The 21,629-nt window shown below is 59.0% G+C and overlaps 2 protein-coding genes and 1 long non-coding RNA gene across 5 annotated transcripts; 1 reads left to right on the forward strand and 2 right to left on the reverse strand.

Moving 5' to 3' along the window:
- The first annotated feature begins 89 nt into the window (after positions 1–89).
- LOC120883558 lies at positions 90–6,610 on the forward strand. The gene is made up of 2 exons (XR_005725807.1): positions 90–770; positions 4,431–6,610. It is a non-coding gene; the product is annotated as an uncharacterized LOC120883558 (long non-coding RNA).
- Positions 1,453–10,280, reverse strand: ANKRD39 (ankyrin repeat domain 39). 2 transcript variants are annotated; one of them, XM_040267609.1, is made up of 4 exons: positions 9,879–10,280; positions 7,826–7,929; positions 6,851–7,054; positions 1,453–3,037 (listed from the first exon to the last, which is right to left on the reverse strand). In XM_040267609.1, the coding sequence occupies exons 1-4, from the start codon at positions 9,922–9,924 to the stop codon at positions 2,894–2,896; spliced, it is 498 nt and encodes a 165-aa protein (XP_040123543.1). In that variant the 5' UTR covers positions 9,925–10,280; the 3' UTR covers positions 1,453–2,893. The 2 variants fall into 2 exon arrangements, with proteins under 2 accessions (XP_040123543.1, XP_040123542.1); XM_040267608.1 differs by lacking the exon at positions 9,879–10,280 and adding an exon at positions 8,902–9,034.
- Positions 10,281–10,368: 88 nt separating this feature from the next.
- Positions 10,369–20,007, reverse strand: SEMA4C (semaphorin 4C). Of its 2 annotated transcripts, none has more exons than XM_040267600.1 (15): positions 19,813–20,007; positions 17,711–17,856; positions 16,125–16,273; positions 15,738–15,800; positions 15,504–15,602; positions 15,333–15,429; positions 15,099–15,215; positions 14,865–15,016; positions 14,605–14,780; positions 14,175–14,319; positions 13,856–14,078; positions 13,614–13,726; positions 12,389–12,546; positions 12,223–12,293; positions 10,369–12,094 (listed from the first exon to the last, which is right to left on the reverse strand). In XM_040267600.1, exons 2-15 carry the CDS (start codon positions 17,817–17,819, stop codon positions 11,265–11,267), a joined length of 2,502 nt encoding a protein of 833 aa, XP_040123534.1. In that variant the 5' UTR covers positions 17,820–17,856; positions 19,813–20,007; the 3' UTR covers positions 10,369–11,264. The 2 variants fall into 2 exon arrangements, with proteins under 2 accessions (XP_040123534.1, XP_040123533.1); XM_040267599.1 differs by having other exon boundaries at positions 17,711–17,859.
- Between the last annotated feature and the right edge of the window lie 1,622 nt (positions 20,008–21,629).

Below are 21,629 nucleotides of genomic sequence, written 5' to 3' on the forward strand. Positions count from 1 at the left end.
TTGAACCCTGGGTCGGGAAGATCCCTTGGAGGGCATGGCAACCTACTCCAGTGTTCTTGCCTGGAGAATCCCAAGGACAGGGGAGCCTGGCGGGCTACAGCCCATAGGGTCGCAGAGTGGGACACAACTGAAGCGACTCAGCACACAGGCATGCGCCTAAGTATAGACACCATGGAGAAAAAGAAGTGTGAGCCTCCGTGTTGCTGTGGAGCGAGACCCCAGGAGACGGCGCGACTACCCTGGCAATAGGAGGCCAGAATCCTGAAGTGGACCTCCAAGGGAGAGGCCGAAGGGGCTGACTTCTGCCTCAGGAAGCTTCCTGGCTCCTATAGGAAGAAACCAAGTGATTTCCCACCTCTCAGCCAGTTTCCAACCTGAAACCTGGCTGCTCCCACTGGTTTCCTTCCCCAGGCAACCCCCTGCCCCCTCACCACTCCAATGATCAAGGTCAACATACTAAGCTAGGCCACCATCAGGAGCCAAGCCCAGTCTGTCACTGGCACCTCACGCCTCTGGAAGAGACTTCCATGGCTCATGCAGGTCCCCAGCCAGACACCCTGCTGGGCCTGGGGCACATCCTTCCCCAGCAAGGTGAGGTTCAGATGCACTCCAGGTCCAAGAACAAATGTTAACCGTTAACCCAGTTGCAAAGTGATTCGTCTGCAGCTACCGGTCAACTTTCCTGATTCTCCCTAAGACACCAAGCATGCCTTCCACCCAGCTGTGCCTTGAATTTCTGCCTTGACCTTTGAAAGGAAACCTGATAGCTGGTGAGTAAGACTCCGGCCTTGAAGCCACATGAGCAGAGTTGAGCAGGACGGGCGTGGGGGAGGGAGAGCTGTGGGCCCAGGGCCGCTGAGGGCCCAACCACAGCTTCTGAGCTCCCAGACCTGGGGAGCCCAGGGCTTTTTAGAGCAATTCTTCTGTGCTTACAGCCCAGGGTGTTTTTCTCAAAGGTGATTTTTGGCCTGTGGTCCTGAGGAAGGGAAGAGTTACCTGGAGGAGAGTGAGGTGAAACCGACAAAAATAAGCAGACTCCACTGCCTGCCACGGACACCACGACTCCTCTCCTGCAACATCCCAGGGCGAGGGTATCGACGCTGCATCTGAAATGCTCAGTGGAAGACTGTTGGTACTCACATGGAGCTAACTAGTGTTAATTTATTGTTGGTATTACTTTATCAAAGAAAAAAATTACCTAAGTCCACACATAGCAAATCAAGCTCAGGACCCCTGCCTGGGGAAACCGTGGGTGCAATCTCACACAGCTCCTCCTGACACTCCTCCTGAGTGTGTGTGTGTGTATTTGTGTTCCTATGTGGCCACAACTCAGCACTCTCTCCACGTCAGCACAGGCTGCACTCACGGGCGGGAACCTCATCTCTGCCCATGTGGCTCCAAGGCCGGAGTCTTACTTGTTCCCCTGTTGGGAGCACTGGGTTTAGCTCTACTTTTTTTTAACATTTCATCCCATGCTCCTGTGCACATCTTCGTAAATGCATCTGTAAATAAACATCTTTGGGGACTTGCGGTTAAGACTCGGTGCTTCCAATGCAGGGTATGCAGTTTCCATCCTGGGTGCGAGAACGAAGATATCACACACACACACACACCCACACACCACACACACACACACACACCCACACACACACACACAAACACCACACACAAAATAACTTTGTATACATGGATATTTTTCTAGGGAGCTACAGAGAAATTAGAAGTATTGGTCTTGCTCACTTAAATTTTAGTAGATATTGCCAAACTGCCATCCACTGTACCAATTTTCATAAACAGGTAACAAACACAGTTAAAAGACAGCATGAAAAAGATATATATGGATATATAAACAAAACAAAGGATCAATATCCAAAATACATAAATGACTCCTATGAATCAAGGAAAAAATTTTAGAAATTGAAAAATTTAAATTTGAACAAGGTCACAGAAGACATTCCACCTCACTAGTAATTAGCAATGAATGCAACAAAAAGCAATAGCACCTGTAGCCTCAGACGGAGAAGGCGATGGCACCCACTCCAGCACTCTCGCCTGGAGGGTCCCATGGACGGAGCAGCCTGGTGGGCTGCAGTCCATGGGATCGCGAAGAGTCAGACACAACTGAGCGACTTCACTTTCACTTTTCACTTTCCTGAATTGGAGAAGGAAATGGCAACCCACTCCAGTGTTCGTGCCTGGAGAATCCCACGGACGACAGAGCCTGATGGGCTGCTGTCTATGGGGTCACACAGAGTCGGACACAACTGAAGCGACTTAGCAGCAGCAGCAACAGTAGTCTCTCAGACAGTTAACATGAATGAACTTATGGTATAGATGCAGGTGTGGGTCAGGTTTTCAGGAGGTGGGAGCTCAAATGATGTCTGCAAGGCTCTGGGCGCCCCCTCAGTGCTCCTCAGATCTTCACTCGTCTCATGCCCACAGGGACCCCACCACAGTCACTCCTACCTGAGAGATGGGGCCACGGGACACAATGGGTACAGTGACTTGTACCAAGGTCACCTGGCTAGAAAGCAGCTTTTCACTTGTCACGTAATCCATAGCTGCTTCTCACCATGCTTACGCAGTTTTATATTTTCAGATTTGGGTCTTAACTCCAAATTTATTTTTGTGCAGGGGATGAGCTAAGGCTATAACTTTATTTTTTCTAAATGGATAGATGTTTCCACATGAGCTAGTTTAGAATACGATCATCTGTCCAGGCAGCAACTCTGGCAGCCCCCGCAATCTGAATTCCCTCCCTTTGAGGGGCCAGAATGAGGCTCTGCCGGTCCTTCGGCCTCGGGCTCTCGCCCTGCGGCTTGGGTGCTGTCCAGGTGGGGGCTGGGAGAGCTGTCCGAGTCCTCCGAGCGCTACTGAGACAGGAGGCGGAGCCTCAGCTGGCCAGCAGGTCCCGCAAGTCACTGTTGCCGGGCAGCAGGTCGCAGGCGAGCCGGGCCTTCCGGTCCCGCACAGCCTTCAGGGCTGGGCTGTGCTGCAGCAGGAGGGAGCAGATGTCCATGTGGCCCTTCTCGGCAGCCTGCGGGGAGAGGAGCCCAATCAAAAGCTGGACCCCACTGCGCCCCGCTCTTTCTTGCTCTGCGTCTGGGGCTCTTTAGGTCCTACAATAGGTCTTGCTGGCTGGCTGAGCCGATTTCCCTTGACTCCTGCCAGTGATGGTGTGTGTAGGGCGGTGGGGTGCCCTGGTGCCGCGCGGGCAGTCAGCTTGAGCTTTCCCTGCTGTGCCCTTTACTCAGGGGCCATGCTTCTTTGCTCAAGCCTGAACAGTAACGACAAGTTCAGAGGACGTCCCTGGCCATCCAGTGCTTAAGACTCTGCACTTACACGGCAGAGGGTGCAGCTTCAACCCCTGGTCCAGAAAAATTCCATGTGCCACAGGGATCTGGCAAGGAACTAAGATCCTACATGCCACCAGGTGCGGCCAAAGAAGGGGGAAAAAACAAGTACAGCGGACCACAGCCTCAGTGGTCCAGTGGTTGAGAATCTGCCTGCCAATGCAGGGGACACAGGCTTAATCCCTGGCCCAGGAAGATCCCACATTCCACAGGACAACTGAGTCCACATCCCTAGAGCTGGGCTCTGCAACGAGAAGCCTGTGCACTGCAGCTAGAGAGTAGCCTCCACTCGCTACAACTAGAAAGCCCACCCCAAAAGAGCAAGTATAGAACCTTGGGCTTTGTCTAGAGGGGGCACCATGGACACAAGCCACATCGGACATGGCCCTTGTCCTGGGAACTTTCAGATGAGCAGAGAGAAACAGGTCTACCACCCAGGTTTCTCCTCTTCCCTCTGAGAAAAACAGTTTGGATGTCAATTCTAACTCACATCCTCCAAAAAAGAACAGAGTTAGGTGACTTACACAGGTTATCTTATTCAACGTTTCCAATAACCATCAGAGGTAAGAAATACTATTGTTTCTATTTTATAGATGAAGAAACTGAGGCTTATAAAAATTGAGTAACTTGTCCAAGAGCCTCAGACGTAGAGCAAGAAAGAGCGGGGCACAGTGGGGTTCAGCTTTTGATTGAGCTCCTCTCACAGAGCTAGTGTAGCAGCCTGGGGAATTCTAAGTCAGGTCTGTCTGACCCCAAGGTTCGAGCTCTCAATAGCTATATCACTCTATTCCCCATTTCTTCCAACAGACAAGGGCTCCTGAAGGATATCAAATATTAGTACCCAACACCATCTCAAATTTGAATCTAAATCTTTACTAGGCATAAATATTTTGATGAGGACAGACCCGGGGTTCTGAATATTATTGCTTCAATTATGAGCAGTTGTGAGAATTCCAAATAATTTTTAGCAAAAAAACAAAAAAACAAGGTACCAACGTTTGCAGGAGGGAGGGAGGCTGGAAGCAAGGGCCGGGTGATTCAGAGTCCTCACACATACTTGCTCTCTGAATTTCTCAGAATGCTGCAAGCCGTGGGTGAAAGCAGCTGGGTCCGTCCCGGCAGTGTCCTGCCTGTCAACACTCATCATGGGCGTTGTGGTGGCAAAGCACTCGAGCAACACTGGTTCAGACCACTGGGAAATGAGCAATCTACCTCTCCAACCGGTAAGGGTCTCCACACAAGAGGGCCCCCAGCTGCTCTCTCGGCATCTGAGCCTGGTGCTCCGGCTGCAAGAAGAAACAAGGCCAACTCCAGCCGCCCCAGTGAGAGAGGCAGAGATCACGGAGAGGGGGCTCCAAGAGGGAAGAGAGGCAGGAGTCAAGTGCAGGGTGCTCTGGGCGTCCAGGTGGGGGAGCTGCCCTCCGCGAGGAAGAGGAAGGCTCTCTGAGCGTGTGATGGTCCAGAAAGAAGAACAGACACAAGCCAGAGGGCAAGGGGAGAGGAGAGGCCTCCGGACAGCAGGAGCCACTGCCTGTGGCCTGCAAGGGATGCAGAAGTGGGTTCAAGAGACGGGCGATGGGGGCTTCCCTGGTGGCTGAGTGGTAAACAACCTGCTGCCAACGCAGGAGACGCGGGTTCACCTGGGAAGACCCCAGACACCGAGGAGCAGCTAAGCCCGTGGACCACACGACCGGACCTGTGGTGCAGAGCTGGGGACTGCAGCCACTGAGGCCTACATCTCTACAGCCTGTCTTCCAGAGCTAGAGAGGCCGCTGCATGAGAAGCCCGCTCACTACAACGAAGAGGAGCTCCTGCTTGCTGCAACTAGAGAAAAGCCCACAGAGCCAGCCAAAAATGACAGAATAAACACAACTACTTAAAAAGAAAGAAGCTGAAGACAACTAGCAGGGTCTGAGTGTAACAGGCAAGGGGCCGGGAAGGAGCTCAGGACAAGCTGCCAGGTAGGCAGGGGCCCCCCCGAAGGCCTGTTAACCAGCTTAAGGACTTAGTAGAAGCAAGCCTCCAGAGGACTCTAAGGCATGGTGTGGTCCGAACCGCGCTTTAAACCAAGGCTCTGGGAGAAGATCAAGTGGGCTAAGAGAGGACCAGATTATACGCACAGGCCTCACGGACGCATCAACTGCCTTTCAAAGATGAACAAGAAATAGGCAAAAGGGGATGCCCTAACACATGACTGACCGGAGACCTATCAATACATTTTCAGACAGTGATACAGTTAACTCACTGTGCGCTGCTGGGGTTTAAAACTGACCAGGGTTCATTATGTAACGTAATCGTCGTCATCATTCACATTTTGCTCCATTAGGTTCCTGTCCCAATGCTGTATATATTATAAATGTAAAATTTTCAAAAATGATGCATCGAGAAATTTTGAGTGAAGAATTTTTTGGTGAATTTTATGAAGATACTTTCTCCAGTCCTCCAAGTAACACATATGCTAGTGTCTAAGAAGATGCTGGCTCTCCAGAATAGAGTCCTGATTCAGACGATACGAATATTAGACCAACAAAAAGAGAGAATGCTCCTCTGCTTTGACAGCAGAGCGGACCGAAGACAACGTTTCACAAAAATGAGAAGACTTTACAGGCGTGTCTGGTGGTAACCGCTGAATGTAATAACCCACAGTGTGTGCGCTCAGTCACATCTGACTCTGCGCAACCCCATGGACTGTGGGCCGCCAGGCTCCTCCGGCAAGAATACTGACGTGGGTTGTCATTTTCTCCTCCAGGGGAGTCTTCCCGACCCAGGACCAAACCCACATCTCTTGCCTTGGCAGATGAATTCTTGACCACTGCACCACCTGGAAAGCCCAATAACTTGCAAAGTGTTGGTGAAAGAAAAATCACCAGCCACAGGTGTTAATTTCTGCAGAAATCCCCCAGTCAATAAAGTGACCCAGAAGACTGAGCTGCCAGGAGCGAATCTGTGTCCAGAGCAGGTATTCTGTACTCTTCAAGCTTTCACTGTGGGTACGTGTTTCTAGGCAGAAAACTTTTAATTAAATGATTACTCTGGTCACAGTGTGGAAAGTGGACTAGGATAGGCAGAGGCAGGTACAAGTTTCAGAAAACTACGTGAAAAAAGCATTGAGGATGCATCGCCAAGAGAAAGAAAATGGCCCCTTATGTTTTGTACTAATTTACATGCACAGGAAACCTGCTGGAAAATTATATGTTAATCCTAAAGTGATGATCGGTGAGCACTGAGATTACAAATGATTCCGATTTTCTACTTTACGCTTTTCTGTTATCCCCATGTTTTCCACCATGAACATGCTGTACCTTTTTCATTTTTGGCTATGCCATGTGGCCTTTGAGGTCTTAGTTCTCTGACCAGGGATGGAACCCAGGCCCAAGCAGTGAGAATGCCATGTCCTAAACCCTGGACAGCCAGAGAATTCCCACGTTCTAGGTTTTATAATGACAAGAGACAGGAAGTTCTTGCAGCCTGTGAAACTTCTCTGAGAGGCGACGCACCTTGTGCAGACTGGTCATGCCGTCGGCGTCCACCAGCCTGGGGTTGGAGCCGTGCGAGAGCAGGAGCCGGGCAATGTCCGTGTGCCCGCAGTAGCTGGCGCGGTGCAGGGCGGTGGCTCCCCCGTGGGTCTGGGCATCACACTTGGCCCCACTCTCCAGCAGGAACTGGCACACGGCGTAGTGCCCATTGCGGCTGGCGTAGTGCTGCAGTGAACAGAGCCGGGGTCAGGAGGCAGAACCCTGGGTGAGGCGTGCAGCACCGGCTGGAGCCCCCTCTGGCAGCTGGGTGGCCAGGGCGAGCCTGCACGCCTAGCTTCAGGCTCAGCCACTGCAAAGTGGGAATGATAACCGCTCCTTTTTAAAAATATATTTATTTATTTTGGGGTGTGTCAGGTCAGGTCTTAGTCGCGGCATGCGGGATCTTTCCTTGCGGCACTCGGGCTCAGCAGTCCCCAGGAATGTGGGATTTTGGTTCCCCAACCAGGGGTAGAACCCGTGCTCCTGCATGGGAAGGTGAAATCTTAACCACTGGACTGCCGGGGAAGTCTCAATAATTACCAATCCTATCTCACAGTATCATTATGAAAGTGAAAAGTGAAAGTGTTAGTCGCTCAGTTGTGTCTGACTCTTTGCGACCCTATGGACTGTAACCCAAGAGGCTCCTCTATCCACGGGATTTTCTAGGCAAGGATACTGGAGTGGGTTGCCATTCCCTTCTCCAGGGGATCTTCTCAACCCAGGGATGGAACACAGGTCTCTCATGTCTCCTGCCTTGGCAGGTGGATTCTTTACTGTTATGAAAATGATGTTAAATAATCAGTGAAAAGCACCTCGGCTAATTAAAAAAAACCCAGGTTCATAAGATGCTTAAACAGAAGCCCTGCTGAGAGAGAAGAAAGAGTGGGAGAAGGGAAACGGCAAACATCACCCTGCCCAGAGAGCAGGAACCCAGAGCTGAGGCTCCTCCCAACTCACGAGAGCAGTGTAGCCTGCGGAGTCAGGCTGGCTGGGGTCCGCTGCCTTTTGGATTAAATACTTCACTCGGCCCAGGTCTCCGTTCAGGGCTGCCGACCAGATTCCTGCAGAGGCACAACCCAAGAACTGAATCATGTTCACGGACTGGGGGCGTGTGGCACTTCCTTTACCTCTCGGCCTCAGTCTTCTCATCTACCAAATGGGAATTCGTCTGCTCAGCAAATGTGACCCGAGCACCTCCTCTGAGCTGTGCACTGAGGGGTGCTGGAGCCAGACAGACCAGGGGCTTGTCTAACCAGGACAGGAGACTAGCCAGACATAACTCGCCTTCTTCCCCACTTCAAACACACCAGTGTTGGATAAAGTACTATTTAAGATGTTTGAATACACAGTCACAAGCAAACGCTGTCAGGTGTCAGCCCAAAGTGAAAACCACAGGCAAAGTGGTAAGCAGGCATCTAATTTGTGGAATCCTCAGTGTCCTCGGAACCCTACACACATCTCAGGGACTGGCTGGAAGGCCTGAGCAGAGTCGGGGGCAAAGGTGGCAGGCCGTGTGGGTGCTGGGGAACCAGACAGAGCAAGGCTCTGTGCACACAGCTGCGGGCACCATGGATAGTATGGGGCAAAGCATTTACCCCACTTGACCACATGTAAGGATGACACCTGCAGTGCCCGACAAACAGCCCGGAACAGCGCAGGCCCCTGGTCTGAAGCTCCATACCCTCGGGGTGGGTGCAGTACCCTGGAAGCAGACTCTACCGCCCGGTCCCTCTCAAACCCCGGAGCGGGTCCCGGGGTCGCACCAGGTGGGGAGTCGGATCCCGCCTCACCACCGGGGAAAGTTACCGAAGCCAATGCCTGTTTCCCGACCTGCAGACGAGCCGGCGTTTCTACTGCCAAGCTCGCGCCAGGTCCCCGGCGGGCTCTCAGCCGGCCCGCGCTCCGACCAGACCCGCTCCCATCCCCACCCCGGCAGCTTCCCTCCAGGGATCCCGGTTCACGGCCACCCCCTTGGCCCCGGGGGCCTGCGGACGCCGGAAGGCGCCGGGCCGGCAGAGCCGCGCGCCCCTCACCCCTCTCGAAGTCCATCTCGTCCAGCGTCTGCTGCACGCCAGGCGCCGCGCTCGGGTGGCAGCAGCAGCGGCCGTCCGCGCAGGGCCGCGGCGCCGCCATGTCGCTCTCCGCGCCCGCCCACCGGCTGCCGGCGTGGGCGCGGCCGCAGCGCACCGCCCGGTCTGACCATTCGGCGTCCGCACGAGCCACGGGGCCGACCAATCAAGCGTCTGAGTCTGGGCCCGCGAGCCAATCGCGACGGCAGGGAGGGACCTGCGGCGCTGAGCCGCGCCGGCCCGAAGCGGCCACGAGAGGGCGTCCCAGGCTAAGCGGAGGCCCGGGCGCGCCCGCTGAGACCCAGAACCGACTCTTGGGGAGGGCAGCCGGCCTTGTATGTGGCCCCTCCAGGTTCTCCTGGTCCCACCGGCATCCCCAGGGTCGGGGGTCACCAGGCGGGCCCCAAGGCCCTTCCCCACCTCTTTCCCCCACCATCTCGGACTCAGGTTGATGGGTCCCCACGGCCGCGCGCTGACCAGTTGAAAGGCCAAGACCCCCTCCTTCCTCTTGTCCCTGCTGCCCACTTCTTGAAACGCCATGGGAGGCAGATGGTCACAATTTGTATTGGCTCCTGAAACCACCTGCAAGTAGGCCCAGGGTAGGGCAGGGGCCTGGGGTGGGGGGTGGGGGTAGAGAAAAGAAACTGGAACTGTCACCCCCCAGTGGGCACCTAATTTACTGAATGAACTTCCTTCGCTGTGGGTTACTGACCATGCAGGAAGCTAGCTGCTCAAATCAGCAGGTGCCAGGCCTCTGTTACAGCAGGAGCTTGTTCCAGCCGCAGCAGGTCCCCTAGACTGGTCAAGGGTACAGAGGACTCTTCATTTCCACTGCCTGTGTGTGGGCGTGAATTATAGAAGCCAGGCTAGGTCCTGGTTTTCTTAAAAATATCTTGGCCCTGGACAGGCTCCTTCCTAAAGCAAAGGGGGTTGGTGCCTACCGGTGGCAGTGGGGGCAGTTTCGTATTGCATGGTTATCTGAAGCATTCAAGACTAACATTCCTGGAGGTAAAGGCTGAAAGTAATCATTCTTCCCTTAAAGTGGTGGGGAGCCCCATCCTCACAGGAGCCAGTCCGCACAAGTTTAAGCTGCTTCTAGGAAGTTCCTCTCCACGGCCCCCACTCCCATTTCCCCTTCCCAGAGTACTGGGAAGCCAGGCCCCTCCCCTTCTACTGCTGCTATTCCCCAAGCCCCGACTTCTCCCTTTGGCCAGAAGCCATGGTTGGCTCCCCAGAGGCTGTGGCCCTGGTCTGGTTCCCAGCCCAACCCACCACTGTGGGAAAACACTGGAGCCTGGCCTCTGGACCCCTCTCTAGAGAGGGGCACAAGCAGGAGGGGGGCTGGTCCAGCCCCACTCAGCCCACAGGGAGCCTCCCTCTTGGCACCCAGAAGGTTTCAGCCCAAGCGTCTTATCTCCACGACAGGAACAGTTTCATTTTCTCCATTTTATTTGTCAATATAAAAATACTCAAATATTTACAACAAATAAATACGCGGGGACACAATAAGTTACACTGCTGGGAGCCCTCCTCCTAGGGCTAGGAGAGGATATGCCAGATCCACAGCATGCCCACCCCTCTCGCCTCCCCCCCTCCCCCCCACACAACCTTTCCCAGGCCCGGCCGGGGGGGGCAAGGTTAAAAACCCCTGGACCCCCAGGGCCAAGTGGGAGGCCCCTCCCAACCCTTCCCCCCAAACACACAGGAGGCTGCATCTCCCTCCCCCCCACCCTGAAAACATTCATAGCCCTGGGAGCAGGACCAGGCCCCACCCCAGAGCCCTGATTCCCCCAAAGGGGCACAGCACCCTGCCCAGCCCACCCCCATATGTACACGGCTGCCCCCTACTGGGGACAGGTGGGGGCAGGAGAGGCAAAGTGATACGACCCCTTCCCCTTCATAGCTCCAATGACCCACCAGGAGGACCCCAGGCCAAGGGAAGACTAGACAGAAACAGGAAGACGGCATCACACACACACACACACACGTGCACGCACGCACGCACATACGTATGTGCACACATCCGCATTCACACACATATGTACACAAACACACCCACATCTGCAACTTCTGCCTTGAAAGGTTTTGGCTGTTGGGGTCCCACGCGTCTGTGATCCACAGCCTCTCGCAGGGGAGGAAGGTGCCCTCTGCAAGGCTGGTGCCCTGGTAAGCCACACCAAGTGGCAGTGCCCGTGCTGGCAGAGCAGGTCCTCATGGCCGGGCGGTCCCGGGCAGAGCGGTTGCCCATGCCATGTCCCTGAGGTAGCTGGTGCCTGTGCAAAAACGTAGGGAGCCGTGCCTCCTCGGCCGCCGCCCGAGGGGCCCCCTCATACTGAGGACTCCTCGGGGTTGGAGTCCGGCAGCGGCTGGCGCTGCTGCAGTTTACGCCTCAGTTCGTCGGCGAGCTCGGGCAGAGGATGCCCGAGGCCGCCGCGGTCCTCCCCTCCCAGCTGGAGACGCACGTAGCCGTTGGCGTTGGAGCTCCGGCCACCTCCCAGATGGAGCCGTGTCGGAGAAGGCAGGGGCTGGCCGGGGATGCCGGGCGGCGGAGAGGGGGGCCCGCCGCCGGGCTGGCACCGGGCGTGGCCAGGCACGATCTTGAGGGAGCCGTCGGAGCAGTAGTAGCCCACAGGGTCCCAGAGCTTCTCGTCCGGCTCGGGGCCGGGCCGGAAGGGGGCGCTGCTGGGCTCCTTGGGTAGCTCCAGCGGGTACACCAGGGTCCTCTCGGCCGCCTTGGCACCTTTCTCCAGCTCCTCCCGCAGCCGCCGGCGCAGGGACAGAACCAGCAGCAGCAGCACCAGGCACACGGCGCCCAGGGCCACCACAGCCAGCCACACCAGCCCCAGGTTCTCCAGCGGGGCCCGGGCCTCCAGCGTCACTGACGGGCCAGCCACCACCGCCACGAGGTAGCCTTCAGCAGCCAGCCGGGCCCCCTGCTCCTCCGAGAAGCAGTGGTAGGCACCGGCGTGGCGGGGTTGGGCAGCCATCACCACCAGGGCCTGCAGCCGGGCATCATAGAGGAAGGAGCCGGGCTGCTCCGCGGGCAGGTCGCGGCCCCCGAAGGTCCAGCGGGCGTGGGCGAGGTTGGAGGAGAGACGGCAGGGCAGCACCAGATCTGTGCCCGCCACCACTGTGATGTTTTTGGGCGTAAGCCTGACTGTAGTGGCAGAGAAAAGGAGAGTCGGTGGGGTGCAAGACGCCCAGGCCGAGTGGGGACAATGACATCCCGGTTCTGGTCCCCCGAGGCCCGTACACCCTCGAAGGAGGACTAAGGCAACAGCTCACCTTTCTTACTGCCCCGGAAATTACAGATGCTCGAGGTATCCGAGACCGCCACGTGCTGGATCAGCAGGGAGCTGGTGCCAGGAGAGGGATCCGTCAGCGTCCCGGCTCCAGCCCCCCGTCCCCTCCCCTCCCCGCTGGTCCCTGCACATGCAGAAGCCCCCCTCACCCGGAGTGACCGCCCACGGCCACGCAGCGGCTGCTGTTGGCGTTCCAGGCACAGTAGGGGTCCCGGGCGAGCACACAGTCGGCACAGGAGCGGTACTTCATGCAGTCGGCTGGGGGCAGCTGTACCAGCTGGGAGCGGGAGCCCGCGAAGAGCAGCTTCTGCCAGAGAAGCACAGGAGGGAGACTGAGCCAGGTCCGGACGCGGCCCGGGCGGGGGCTCGGATGACTGCCAGGGCGCCGGGGCCCGAAGCAGGAAGTGGGCTGTGCTCACGTCTCCCAAAGCGGGAAATCTGAGGGCTGGGAAGGCATGGAGGACTTACTATAAGCCAGGAGCAATCCTAAGCCCCTTACAGCCGTGACCTTGTTAGAAAGGAACAGCAGACCTGTGAGGCTGAGAAGTATCCTTGTGCCTGCTCACTCACACACACGTACACACTCTCACACACACATACACCCACTCACACACACAGTCCCCCCCACATGCACACACACATACTCTTACACACACTCACTCTCACATACACTGTCTCTCTCTCATACACACACACACACACACACACACACACACACACGGCTCCAGAATAGTATAAATAGCGCAGGAAGTTCAGTTTCCGCAGATCCCGTCAGCCTCACAATAGCACCAGCAAAGCATAAGGCATTTTCCTCTGTTTCAATGGAGATAGCCAATCTGTGTGTTTCTGCAACTACAGGCTTTCTTTCTGCCATGAGTCCACGTTCTGGGGAACAACCTGAGCCTCCAGAGTTGGGAAAAGCCAAGCCTGTGGAAGTGCCACAGACACGCAGGAAGAGAAGCGCTGGGGAAGGGACGAGAGGCGCTGGGGAAGGGACGAGAGAGGCTGGGAAGGGACGAGAGGCGCTGGGGAAGGGAAGCTTCGAGCAGCACTTCAGGGAACTGCTGACTACTCCAGGGGCGGGGATGGCAGGCAAGGAGGCATCGCGGGCGTCAGGAGCCAGAGTGGCATGAGGCCAGGCGTCAGGAGCCAGAGTGGCATGAGGCCGGGCGGGCGGCGGCACAGCCCCCCGAGGGGCCTGAAAACAGCTGCCAAGCGCTGTCAGGACAGGGCTGTATCGAAGATAGGGCACCCGCAGAGTGCAGATTCCGCGAGCGTTCTCGCTCCCCTCTCGGGCATCTCCCTGCCCCTGGACTGGCCGAGAACACCACGGGGGGCCATGCGGGGACACGGTGGGTGGGGCCTGATGGTTACCTTGCTCCGGGACAGGACCAGGCTCTCCACAGGCTCCTGGTCAAATAGCTGCAGCTCCTCAATCAGGTGAACCCAGGGGCCCAGGCTCACGGCCTTGAGCAGCCAGCCGTCTCCTGTAGGGGTCGGGGGGAACAGGTGTCAAGAAAAGGGCAGGAGGGTCCTGGGGTGGGGCTGTCTCTGGATCTCCCTGCCTCGGGCACACAGGCCTTTGCCTAGCCCCAAGCTGCCACATCTGTACCCACCTGTGCCGATGAACAGCACCGTGTAGGTGGCCCCATCAAGCCCCGTGACCCGGTCCGCCACCAGGTGGGTGAGGTTGGCATTCTTCTTCACCAGCAGGGGGCGGCCCCATCGAGGCCTCACCTGCTCCTCCATCAGTGGGTGCTTCTTGATGAAGTTGAGGATGTTGTCGGGCAGCTCCAGGGAACTGGTGTAGCCGTGGCGCCGGTGCCAGTTGTTGATGCACTGGGGGGTGGGCAGGGTTTGGGGGGCAGCTGTCAGCCCAGAGGGCAAGGCACCAGAGCAGAGAACGTGCACGCGTCCCCGCCTGGGACAACTCACCGAGCCGGGCCGCGGGCTAGGGACAGGGTCAGTGTAGCGGCCCCACTTCTGGGCCTGCTCGTGGTACTCCTTGTAGGGCCCCTCAAACACCTTCTGGATTTCCTCCAACTGGTACTCGCAGACTGCTGACAGGTCCATGTCGCCCCTGTCAGAGCAACGGAGGGACCCCAAGGCTCAGAGCTGGGGTGCCCACAGCGCAGGGCGTGCAGCGGAAAGGGAGGGCCCAAGCACAAGGAGGCCACAGCCACTCGCGTGAGGTGGTGGCAGCTCAAAGTGCCACTGGGGGCGCCTCTCGTGGAGGGGTGGTGAAAGGGGCAGGGGCCCAGCGTCCTCCCTGACCCCCAGGACCTCCCGAGAGGCCTGCCCCATCAACCATCCCTAACCCACAGACCCGCTCCTCCCCACCCCCGAGGGCTCCTGGCCAACTCACCACCGCGCCCGAAAAACCCCGAAGAAGGTGGTGTTGTGCCAGGAGGCGTCCTGCAGCGTGTGCAGCGCCTGCAGCCGGTTGAAGTAGAGCTGCCAGTCGGGCGCAGAGCACACCAGCCGTGCCTTCAGAAACGTGGTCCACTTCCTCTGCAGTGTCCGCGCGCCCCCCACGTCGCCCTGGCAAATGGCAGGGGACACCGCGGCCGGTCAGCCCTGCCGGGCTGCCGGGCACCCAGGGCTGCCCGCCTTGGCGGCCTGTACCTTGCAGACGCGGGCCACGCGGGCCACCACCTGCTCGGCATAGCAGTCGTACTCTACAGCGCGCTCGCTGAAGAAGAAGTACACCTTGTCGTCGTCCCCCGTGTAGCTGCCCACACTCTCTGGGACGTAGGCGGAGCCCACAAAATGAGGTTCTGGGGGGAAGGGGAGGTGTGTCAGCCCAGACATCGGGCCCTCCAGGTGCCTCCCACACCCAGCTGGCTTCTCAGGGCTCACCGTTGAGCCAGAAGGCCAGGTACTCAGTCTTCATGGCATGATGGGGCCCCATGTTCCGCAGGATGACTGGTTCCGTGCCCAGGAAATTGTTGAGCGTGGCCGAGTACAGCTCACCGTCTACAGGAGACACGGGGTCAGCCCATGTAGAAGCGAGGAGCAGACACTCAGGCCACATGGTCCCAGAGTGGGAACAAGTCCTGGGGACCCCCAACCTGCAATGGGACAGCCACTCACCCACAAGGAGGCCGGTGTGGCCCTTGGCCGGGTCATAGGGGCACTTGCCCTTGCCATCCTCAAACTCGCTCCGCTCCAGGGTGAAGGTGAGCATGTCCTGGGGGTGGGGACAAGGCCATGAGAATGCAACAGGGACAGGCCTGGGGGCTGGGGGAGGGGAGCAGCACTCACGATGTAGGCGCACTTGGGCTGGAAGGCGTAGGTACCGCACACGTACAGGTGGGATGTGTTATATGGCTGCAGGAAGCGGATGAAGTTGAAACACTCCGTCTGGGGACAGAGAGGCATCTGTTAGTCTGAGTGCCTGGAACACAGGGACCCCGGGACCCAGACCAGCACTGGGACAGAGCAGAAAGAGCGTGTAGCATGCACCCCCCGCCCGCCAGCAGGTCCCAGAGAGCTGACCTGGTTACTCTTCCCTTTCTGGATACACTCAGCCTTCTTCTCCACTGGGGCCTCCCATGAGATCTGAGGACAGGGAGGGAACACGTCAGCATCGCTGCAGGTACACACCAAGCATGTGTCATCAGCACGGCTCGTGGCAGCAACATGGGGACTCCGAGTGGGAAGACACTGTCCCCACTCTCTGGGAACTTATTCCAGAGAGGACCAGGGCCCCCGCTCCCCCAGCGCAGCGGTCCCAGCGAGTGCTGCAGACTTGCGGGCGAAGCGACATGCTCACCAGGGAGGATGGGGCGGGGGCGGCCAAGCCCAGGGGACAGCCTGTCCAAGCGAAGCCCCCAGGCCCTTCCTCTCTCACCCCTGTGTGCCTCCCGCTCCCCCACCTCTCACCACTCCCTGCAGCTCCAGAGCCTCCACGCTGAAAGCAAACAGGGCCTCCCGGGCCCCAACGTACAGGAGCCCCGTCTGCTCGGTTAGGGTCAGCGTCAGGAAGTCCTGGATGCCCGTCTGGGAGAAGCGCCGCACCACTGTGGCTAGCTCTGCAGGGACAAGGCCGGAGTGACCAGGGCTGGGGTGAGTGGACCTTCCCGGGACTCCAGGCATCCCCTCTCCCCCAGAATTAGCCCTCCTCTATGCAGTGGTCACTGCACATTAGAGCCAGCATCCCACAAGCAGATGCCAGCCAAGCTCCTCTGACCAGCAATAAAGGGCATTTTCTGAATAGGCTTTTGACTCTGACAGCTCCACCCAAGCCTCCCTGGCTTTCCCCACCCAGGGAGGCAAATCTGGGCTGGAGAGGAGGAAGGAAGGAAGGATATCTCAGCCACAGCTTCCGGCCAGAGGAAACCATCAGACTGGTGGCTCTCACTCTCAGGGTCAGTAGCCACCTCCCCATCCCGCCCCCGCTTCCTCCGCTGCTGCGTCCTTCTCTGCTCTGTTGCCCACTGCCCCCACCAGGGTCCAGCCTTGCCCTGGCCCCTGATCCAGCTGGGCAGGATAGACGGAAGTTACGAGCGTTCCTTGTCTCAGAGAACCCTTCCCTCCAGTGGGTCCCAAATGCAGGCTGCTAGGGGTACAAGCAGAGCAGGCCATGGAATGTGGAGACCAGGGCAGGGAGGGCAGGGTAAACCAGAGGCTGGGGATCAGAGATAGTGCTGCAGCCTGGGGCTGGGGAGACCTGTTGCCATCCGTTGAGCAGGGTGCCATGACATTCATGTAGCCACAGGATTCCCATGTCAACCCCCAAAAGAGCTGCTGGACTGTCCTCAGGGTCCCCCTAAACCACCCTTAGTGTCTGGAGCCAACGATGGGCCCAGACACAGACCAGCAAGGGAGGGCTTCGCTAGCACAGAGGAGCCTGTGGGAGGTGAGCTCATCCCAGGTCCCCAGAGCGCAGGGATGATACAAACACCTGACATCACCTCTGCATACAGGTGTGTGTGCACAGAAGGGCTGTCAGGCCACTGACCCCGTCCCCCACAGGAGCATGTGCACACACACACACCCCACCCAGGGCCATCAGATGGCACGAGTATCAGGTCAGCAGAAGGGGGACTCTCTCATATCAGGGTTTCTAAGGGGGCTCCTGGGGGCACAGGGCTTGAAGACTTGGGAGTGGGTGGTAACACCCTTTGCTTCGTGCTTATCTTGGCTCAGGTTTCTCTCTTTAGGCTCTCAGTGCTAGGGATAATTCCAGAAGTGAGATGTGGGGAGAGAGGCACAGAATGATCACTCTGGGATAACAGGGCAGCCAGGTCCTAAGCGTAAGGAGGGCCACCCCAGATCCTGGCCTGGACGACCAGTTCTGGGTTCCTGGAGCCACTCACTCACATTTCTTAGAAAGCTGTGTCACGCACATGAGAGCCTTGAGCCCAACTGCAGAATAAAGCCAGACGTTCCAGAAGGCAATTCCTCAGCACCCCTCCTCCCCCAGCAGTCCCTCCTGGCCTTCTGCTCCCCAGCCTTCAGACACTCACCCCCAGAAGATACCGTCTTCCGGGGTACCAGGTTCCACCACACCTCAGCCCCAAGGCCCAGGCCCCACAGCTCCACTACCAGCAGCCAGACGGCCCAGTGTGGGGCCATGGCACACGCCCCGGCTCTGAGCTCCAGGCCAGCTGCCCTGCTGGGGGAAAAGAAAGGGTCAGAATCATAGCCAGAGAAAACAGACCGGAAGGGGGCCCACACAAGCCGTGCCAGGAGGCACTGACAGGACAGAAGATCTGATCAGGCCTCCCCAGGGCTCCCCGCACAGCTCCAGCCCTGGGAGCCACCACCTAGTCCCCTCCCACACCTGGCCTCTTCCCCACAGCTTCCAAAGGACCATGGGGTCTCCCTGAGGGGACGGGGAGAGCTGAGTCAGCTGGAAGAGTGGACACTCAAAGATCCTCCAGCCCTCCCCCACTTCTCCTCTACAGGAAGTTGTTTAAGAAAATAAAGAGAGGACCCTCCTCCCCCACTCCGGCCTGACAGATTGGAAGGATTTCTTAAAATAACCTCTGCGATCAGGACCTGGCCCTACTGGGCTCCAGCCAGCCCAAAGGGGATGAACCTGTAAGTGGGGCAGGCGGTAGGAAAAGCCCCCCAGAGAGGACTCGGTGCATCAGGCCTGCGGGGGTCGCGGTCCAGCCTCTCCCCTCCCCCAGCGCAGACAATAGCCGGGCAGAGCCCAAAACCCCGTTCCACATCACAGGGCTGAAGTGGGGCCGGGAGCTGGAGGGGCCCCCTGCTTCCCGAGGCCCCTTTGTTGCCCAAGAAGGCAGGCAGGAAGTGGAATGGGATGGGCGTGGAAAGGACCGGGGCTTCATCCTGTTCCACGCACAGCCTCCTAGGAGACATCAGCCCTCGGGCTGAAGGGTGCGGGACAGATCTCTGGTCTCATCAGGGATCTTCCCTGCGGCGCTTTCAGGCGGGGGCGGGGGGAAGTAAGGACCTGGTGGGGAGCGTCGGGGGGTTCCTCCTGAACCGCGGGGGCGCCCGGAGCAGGGCCAGCGCCTGCTGCGCTCTCCCGGGGTCTGATGAGCCTTCCCAACTCAGGGATCGCGCCGGGACCCCGGCCGGGGCAGGCCATCTGGATTAATTTCCACTGCTTCGGCCCTCCAGGGCACAGAGACACAGAAGCTGAAGATCTGTTCACCCCAAAGCAAAGGGTCCAGTTGGGACCCCGTCCTGGGTTCCCCGCGATTCTCCCCTCCCCCAGCTCCGGGGATTTGAATGCAAACAAAGCGGAGGCGCTGGGAGCGTGGCGGAGTCCGACCGACGGACGCCCCCTGTCGGCCCAGTTCCCCAGCGCGGGAAGGGCGGCGGGGGGGTGGAAGGGGGGCGGGGATGCGTTCACCCCCCAACCCGTCCCCCCAACACACTCCCAGCCTTCTCTCGATTCCTTACCCCAGGCCCAGGCCGGACCCCGCAGCGCGCTCCGAGGCTCTGCCAGCACTACTCCTCCCAGGGCGGCGGAAACGGGCAGCCCCGGGGGTGGGGGTGTGTAGAGGGGTGCGGGTCCCGGCGGCGCGACCCCAACCTTGCCCACCCCGAGCGGCGGGCCGCGGACGGCGCCCCAGCAGCTGCAGGGCGAGCGCTCCAGGCGGGGACTGGGCGGCGCGGCTCTGGAGCCTGGCTTTCCAGGACAGCCCGCCTCCCCAGCGGAGCGGGCGCGCGGCCGGGGGCCGCGGCAGGGAAATCCGATCTCACAACATCGGCCTCCGTCCAAGCCCGCCCCAAACTTTCCGTCGGGGGTGGGGGAGCCGGGGGCAGTTCGGGGGCCTGGAAAAGATCGCGGGCGCGGACCGGACAGTACGAGGGACCCGCCGCACCCTGAGCCCCGTTCCCCCTGGCCAGTCCGTGCCTCCGGACGCTGGGGCTGCGGGCGCCACTAGCCCCGCTCCCGAGCCCCCGCGAAGCAGCCCGCGGGAGGCGCAGGGAGGCGCTCGGGCGGACAGCTGTCCTCGCCGCCGCCCCTCCCTGCGCCCCCAGACCCTGTCCCCCGCGCGTGTAGCGTCCCCTGCTCGAGTCTGGGGACAAAGCGGCGGCCCCGGAGAGCCCTTTGGCTCTGGCCCCGTGCAACCCCGGCCTCACTCACCTCTTCTTCGCTGCTTGAATCTCTGGGCGCCGCCCTCGCGTTCGGCTCCGACCACGGTCCGCCTCTGCCCGCGCGCCGCCGCCCGCCCGCCCGCGCGCGCCTGCCCGCCCTGCTCCGCTGCCCCTCTGCCACCGCCCCTCGGCCCGGCTCGGCTCGGCGCCCCTGGGCTCGGGCTCCCCGCGCCACCGCGGCGGGCGCCGGCTCTTTCTCCGCCGCTGCCGAGGCTCTCCGCCACCTCCCCCCTGACGTCAGGCGGGGTGGGGGATGTCGTCGGAGGCCGGGGGCGTGACGCGAAGGCCCGCCCCAGAGGGGGCTGCGACCCGCACGCCTCCCTGCTCCCTGCCTGGGGGCTCGGACCCCCGCCCTTCCCGGTGCCAGGCCGCCCCGCGCCCAGCAGCAGAGATCTGCGCCACCGCGCCGGGAGGTGTGGCGGGGGAGGGACATCGGGCCCTAGCAAGGCGGGTGTCGGACTCACCCGGTTTTTCCGAAGTGTCCCCCAAAGCCAACCGTGCGAGCTGGGCAGCCCGGCTCGGGAAGGGGTCTAAGAGGCTCCCCACGCTATGGTTACTGGAACGAAGGCGGGCGGGCCACCTCCTGGAGAGTATACCAGGCTTCTCTTTGGGGCGCACCAGAGTGGTCTTTTGGCCCCCAGATTCTGTTTCCTTTCTTCAACTCCCACTGACCCCTGCGATCAGACCGGAACGGGCCTCACCAGCCAGGAAGACGGACACCCTCCCCCCGGCCCCCCTAACCCCCCCACCCCCGCCGGAGACCTTATGCCTCTTGTTTCTCAGGCTCCAGAAGGGACCCGCTCAGCGACCCCTCGTCCTGATCCGGGTGAAACCACCCTCGACTCCAGTTGCACTGAGCTTACCCTCAGGAAATGACTCCTCCTGCTGCCGCTAGAAGGCTGAATAGCAAGTGACATGAGCCCTGATGTTCAGATGAAAGGGGCTGAGGGGAGCCTCGCTGGAGGACTCGAGCCTCCGCCCCACAGCGGCTCCTAGAAGTACCTTGTAGCTCTGGCCTCCTGGGCAGTGCTGGGCTGTCCTCCTTGCCAGCTAGTTAGTCCTCTGAGCTGGGCCGGTGAACAGAGGAACCCCAGGGAGGCCACCCCACTAGGACCTGGAGACAGATGCCACCTCCTAGCTAGGGACAAAGGGCAGAGGTGAAGAGACTGGTGGCCCAGTGGCTTGAGTGGTAACTTTAAGCATGGTGCAGCCCTGGAGGGGAGGGACCCTTTAGGGCCTTGTCAGCAGATCTGGATTATAAATCAGTCCCGACAGGAGCTTTTGTTCTGGGTTAAAACTTGGCATCAGAAAAAGTAGAGACCAGAAGAGTAGTGGAGATAATTGGGAAAAGCAGCCCAGTTTGGATTCAGTAACAATTGGGTCTTTGCTGGTATACATAAAGGCCCCTTCTCCCGCACTGGCCACAGCATTTCCCAGCTCCTTTGCACCAGAAAAAGAAAAAAAAAAAAAAAAGCTGAGGCCTTGGAGATACTGGAGATGGGGGTGAGCCAGTGAATCAGCAGGGGTGGGCAGGGAAGGCTCTGTTCCAGTTGACAGGGTGGGAGAAGATGTGCGACCCCCTTGTCCCAGTTAGACCTTGCTTCCTTAATTTAAGGGCAGGTAAACCCATAGGCAGGTACCCTCATATTTGGGTCTGTGCTTCAGACTTTGCAACCCGCCTTCACTCTGCCCTCACGACCACCCTTTACAAAGTAGGCATTGCTTTTCTCATTTTATAGATAAGTGGCAGGAAGGCATAAGTTAAGTCGCTCAGTCGTGTCTGACTCTGCGACCCCATGGACTGTA

Source organism: Oryx dammah, unplaced genomic scaffold (assembly GCF_014754425.2).
Source record: "Oryx dammah isolate SB20612 unplaced genomic scaffold, SCBI_Odam_1.1 HiC_scaffold_25, whole genome shotgun sequence".
Taxonomy (NCBI): domain Eukaryota; kingdom Metazoa; phylum Chordata; class Mammalia; order Artiodactyla; family Bovidae; genus Oryx; species Oryx dammah.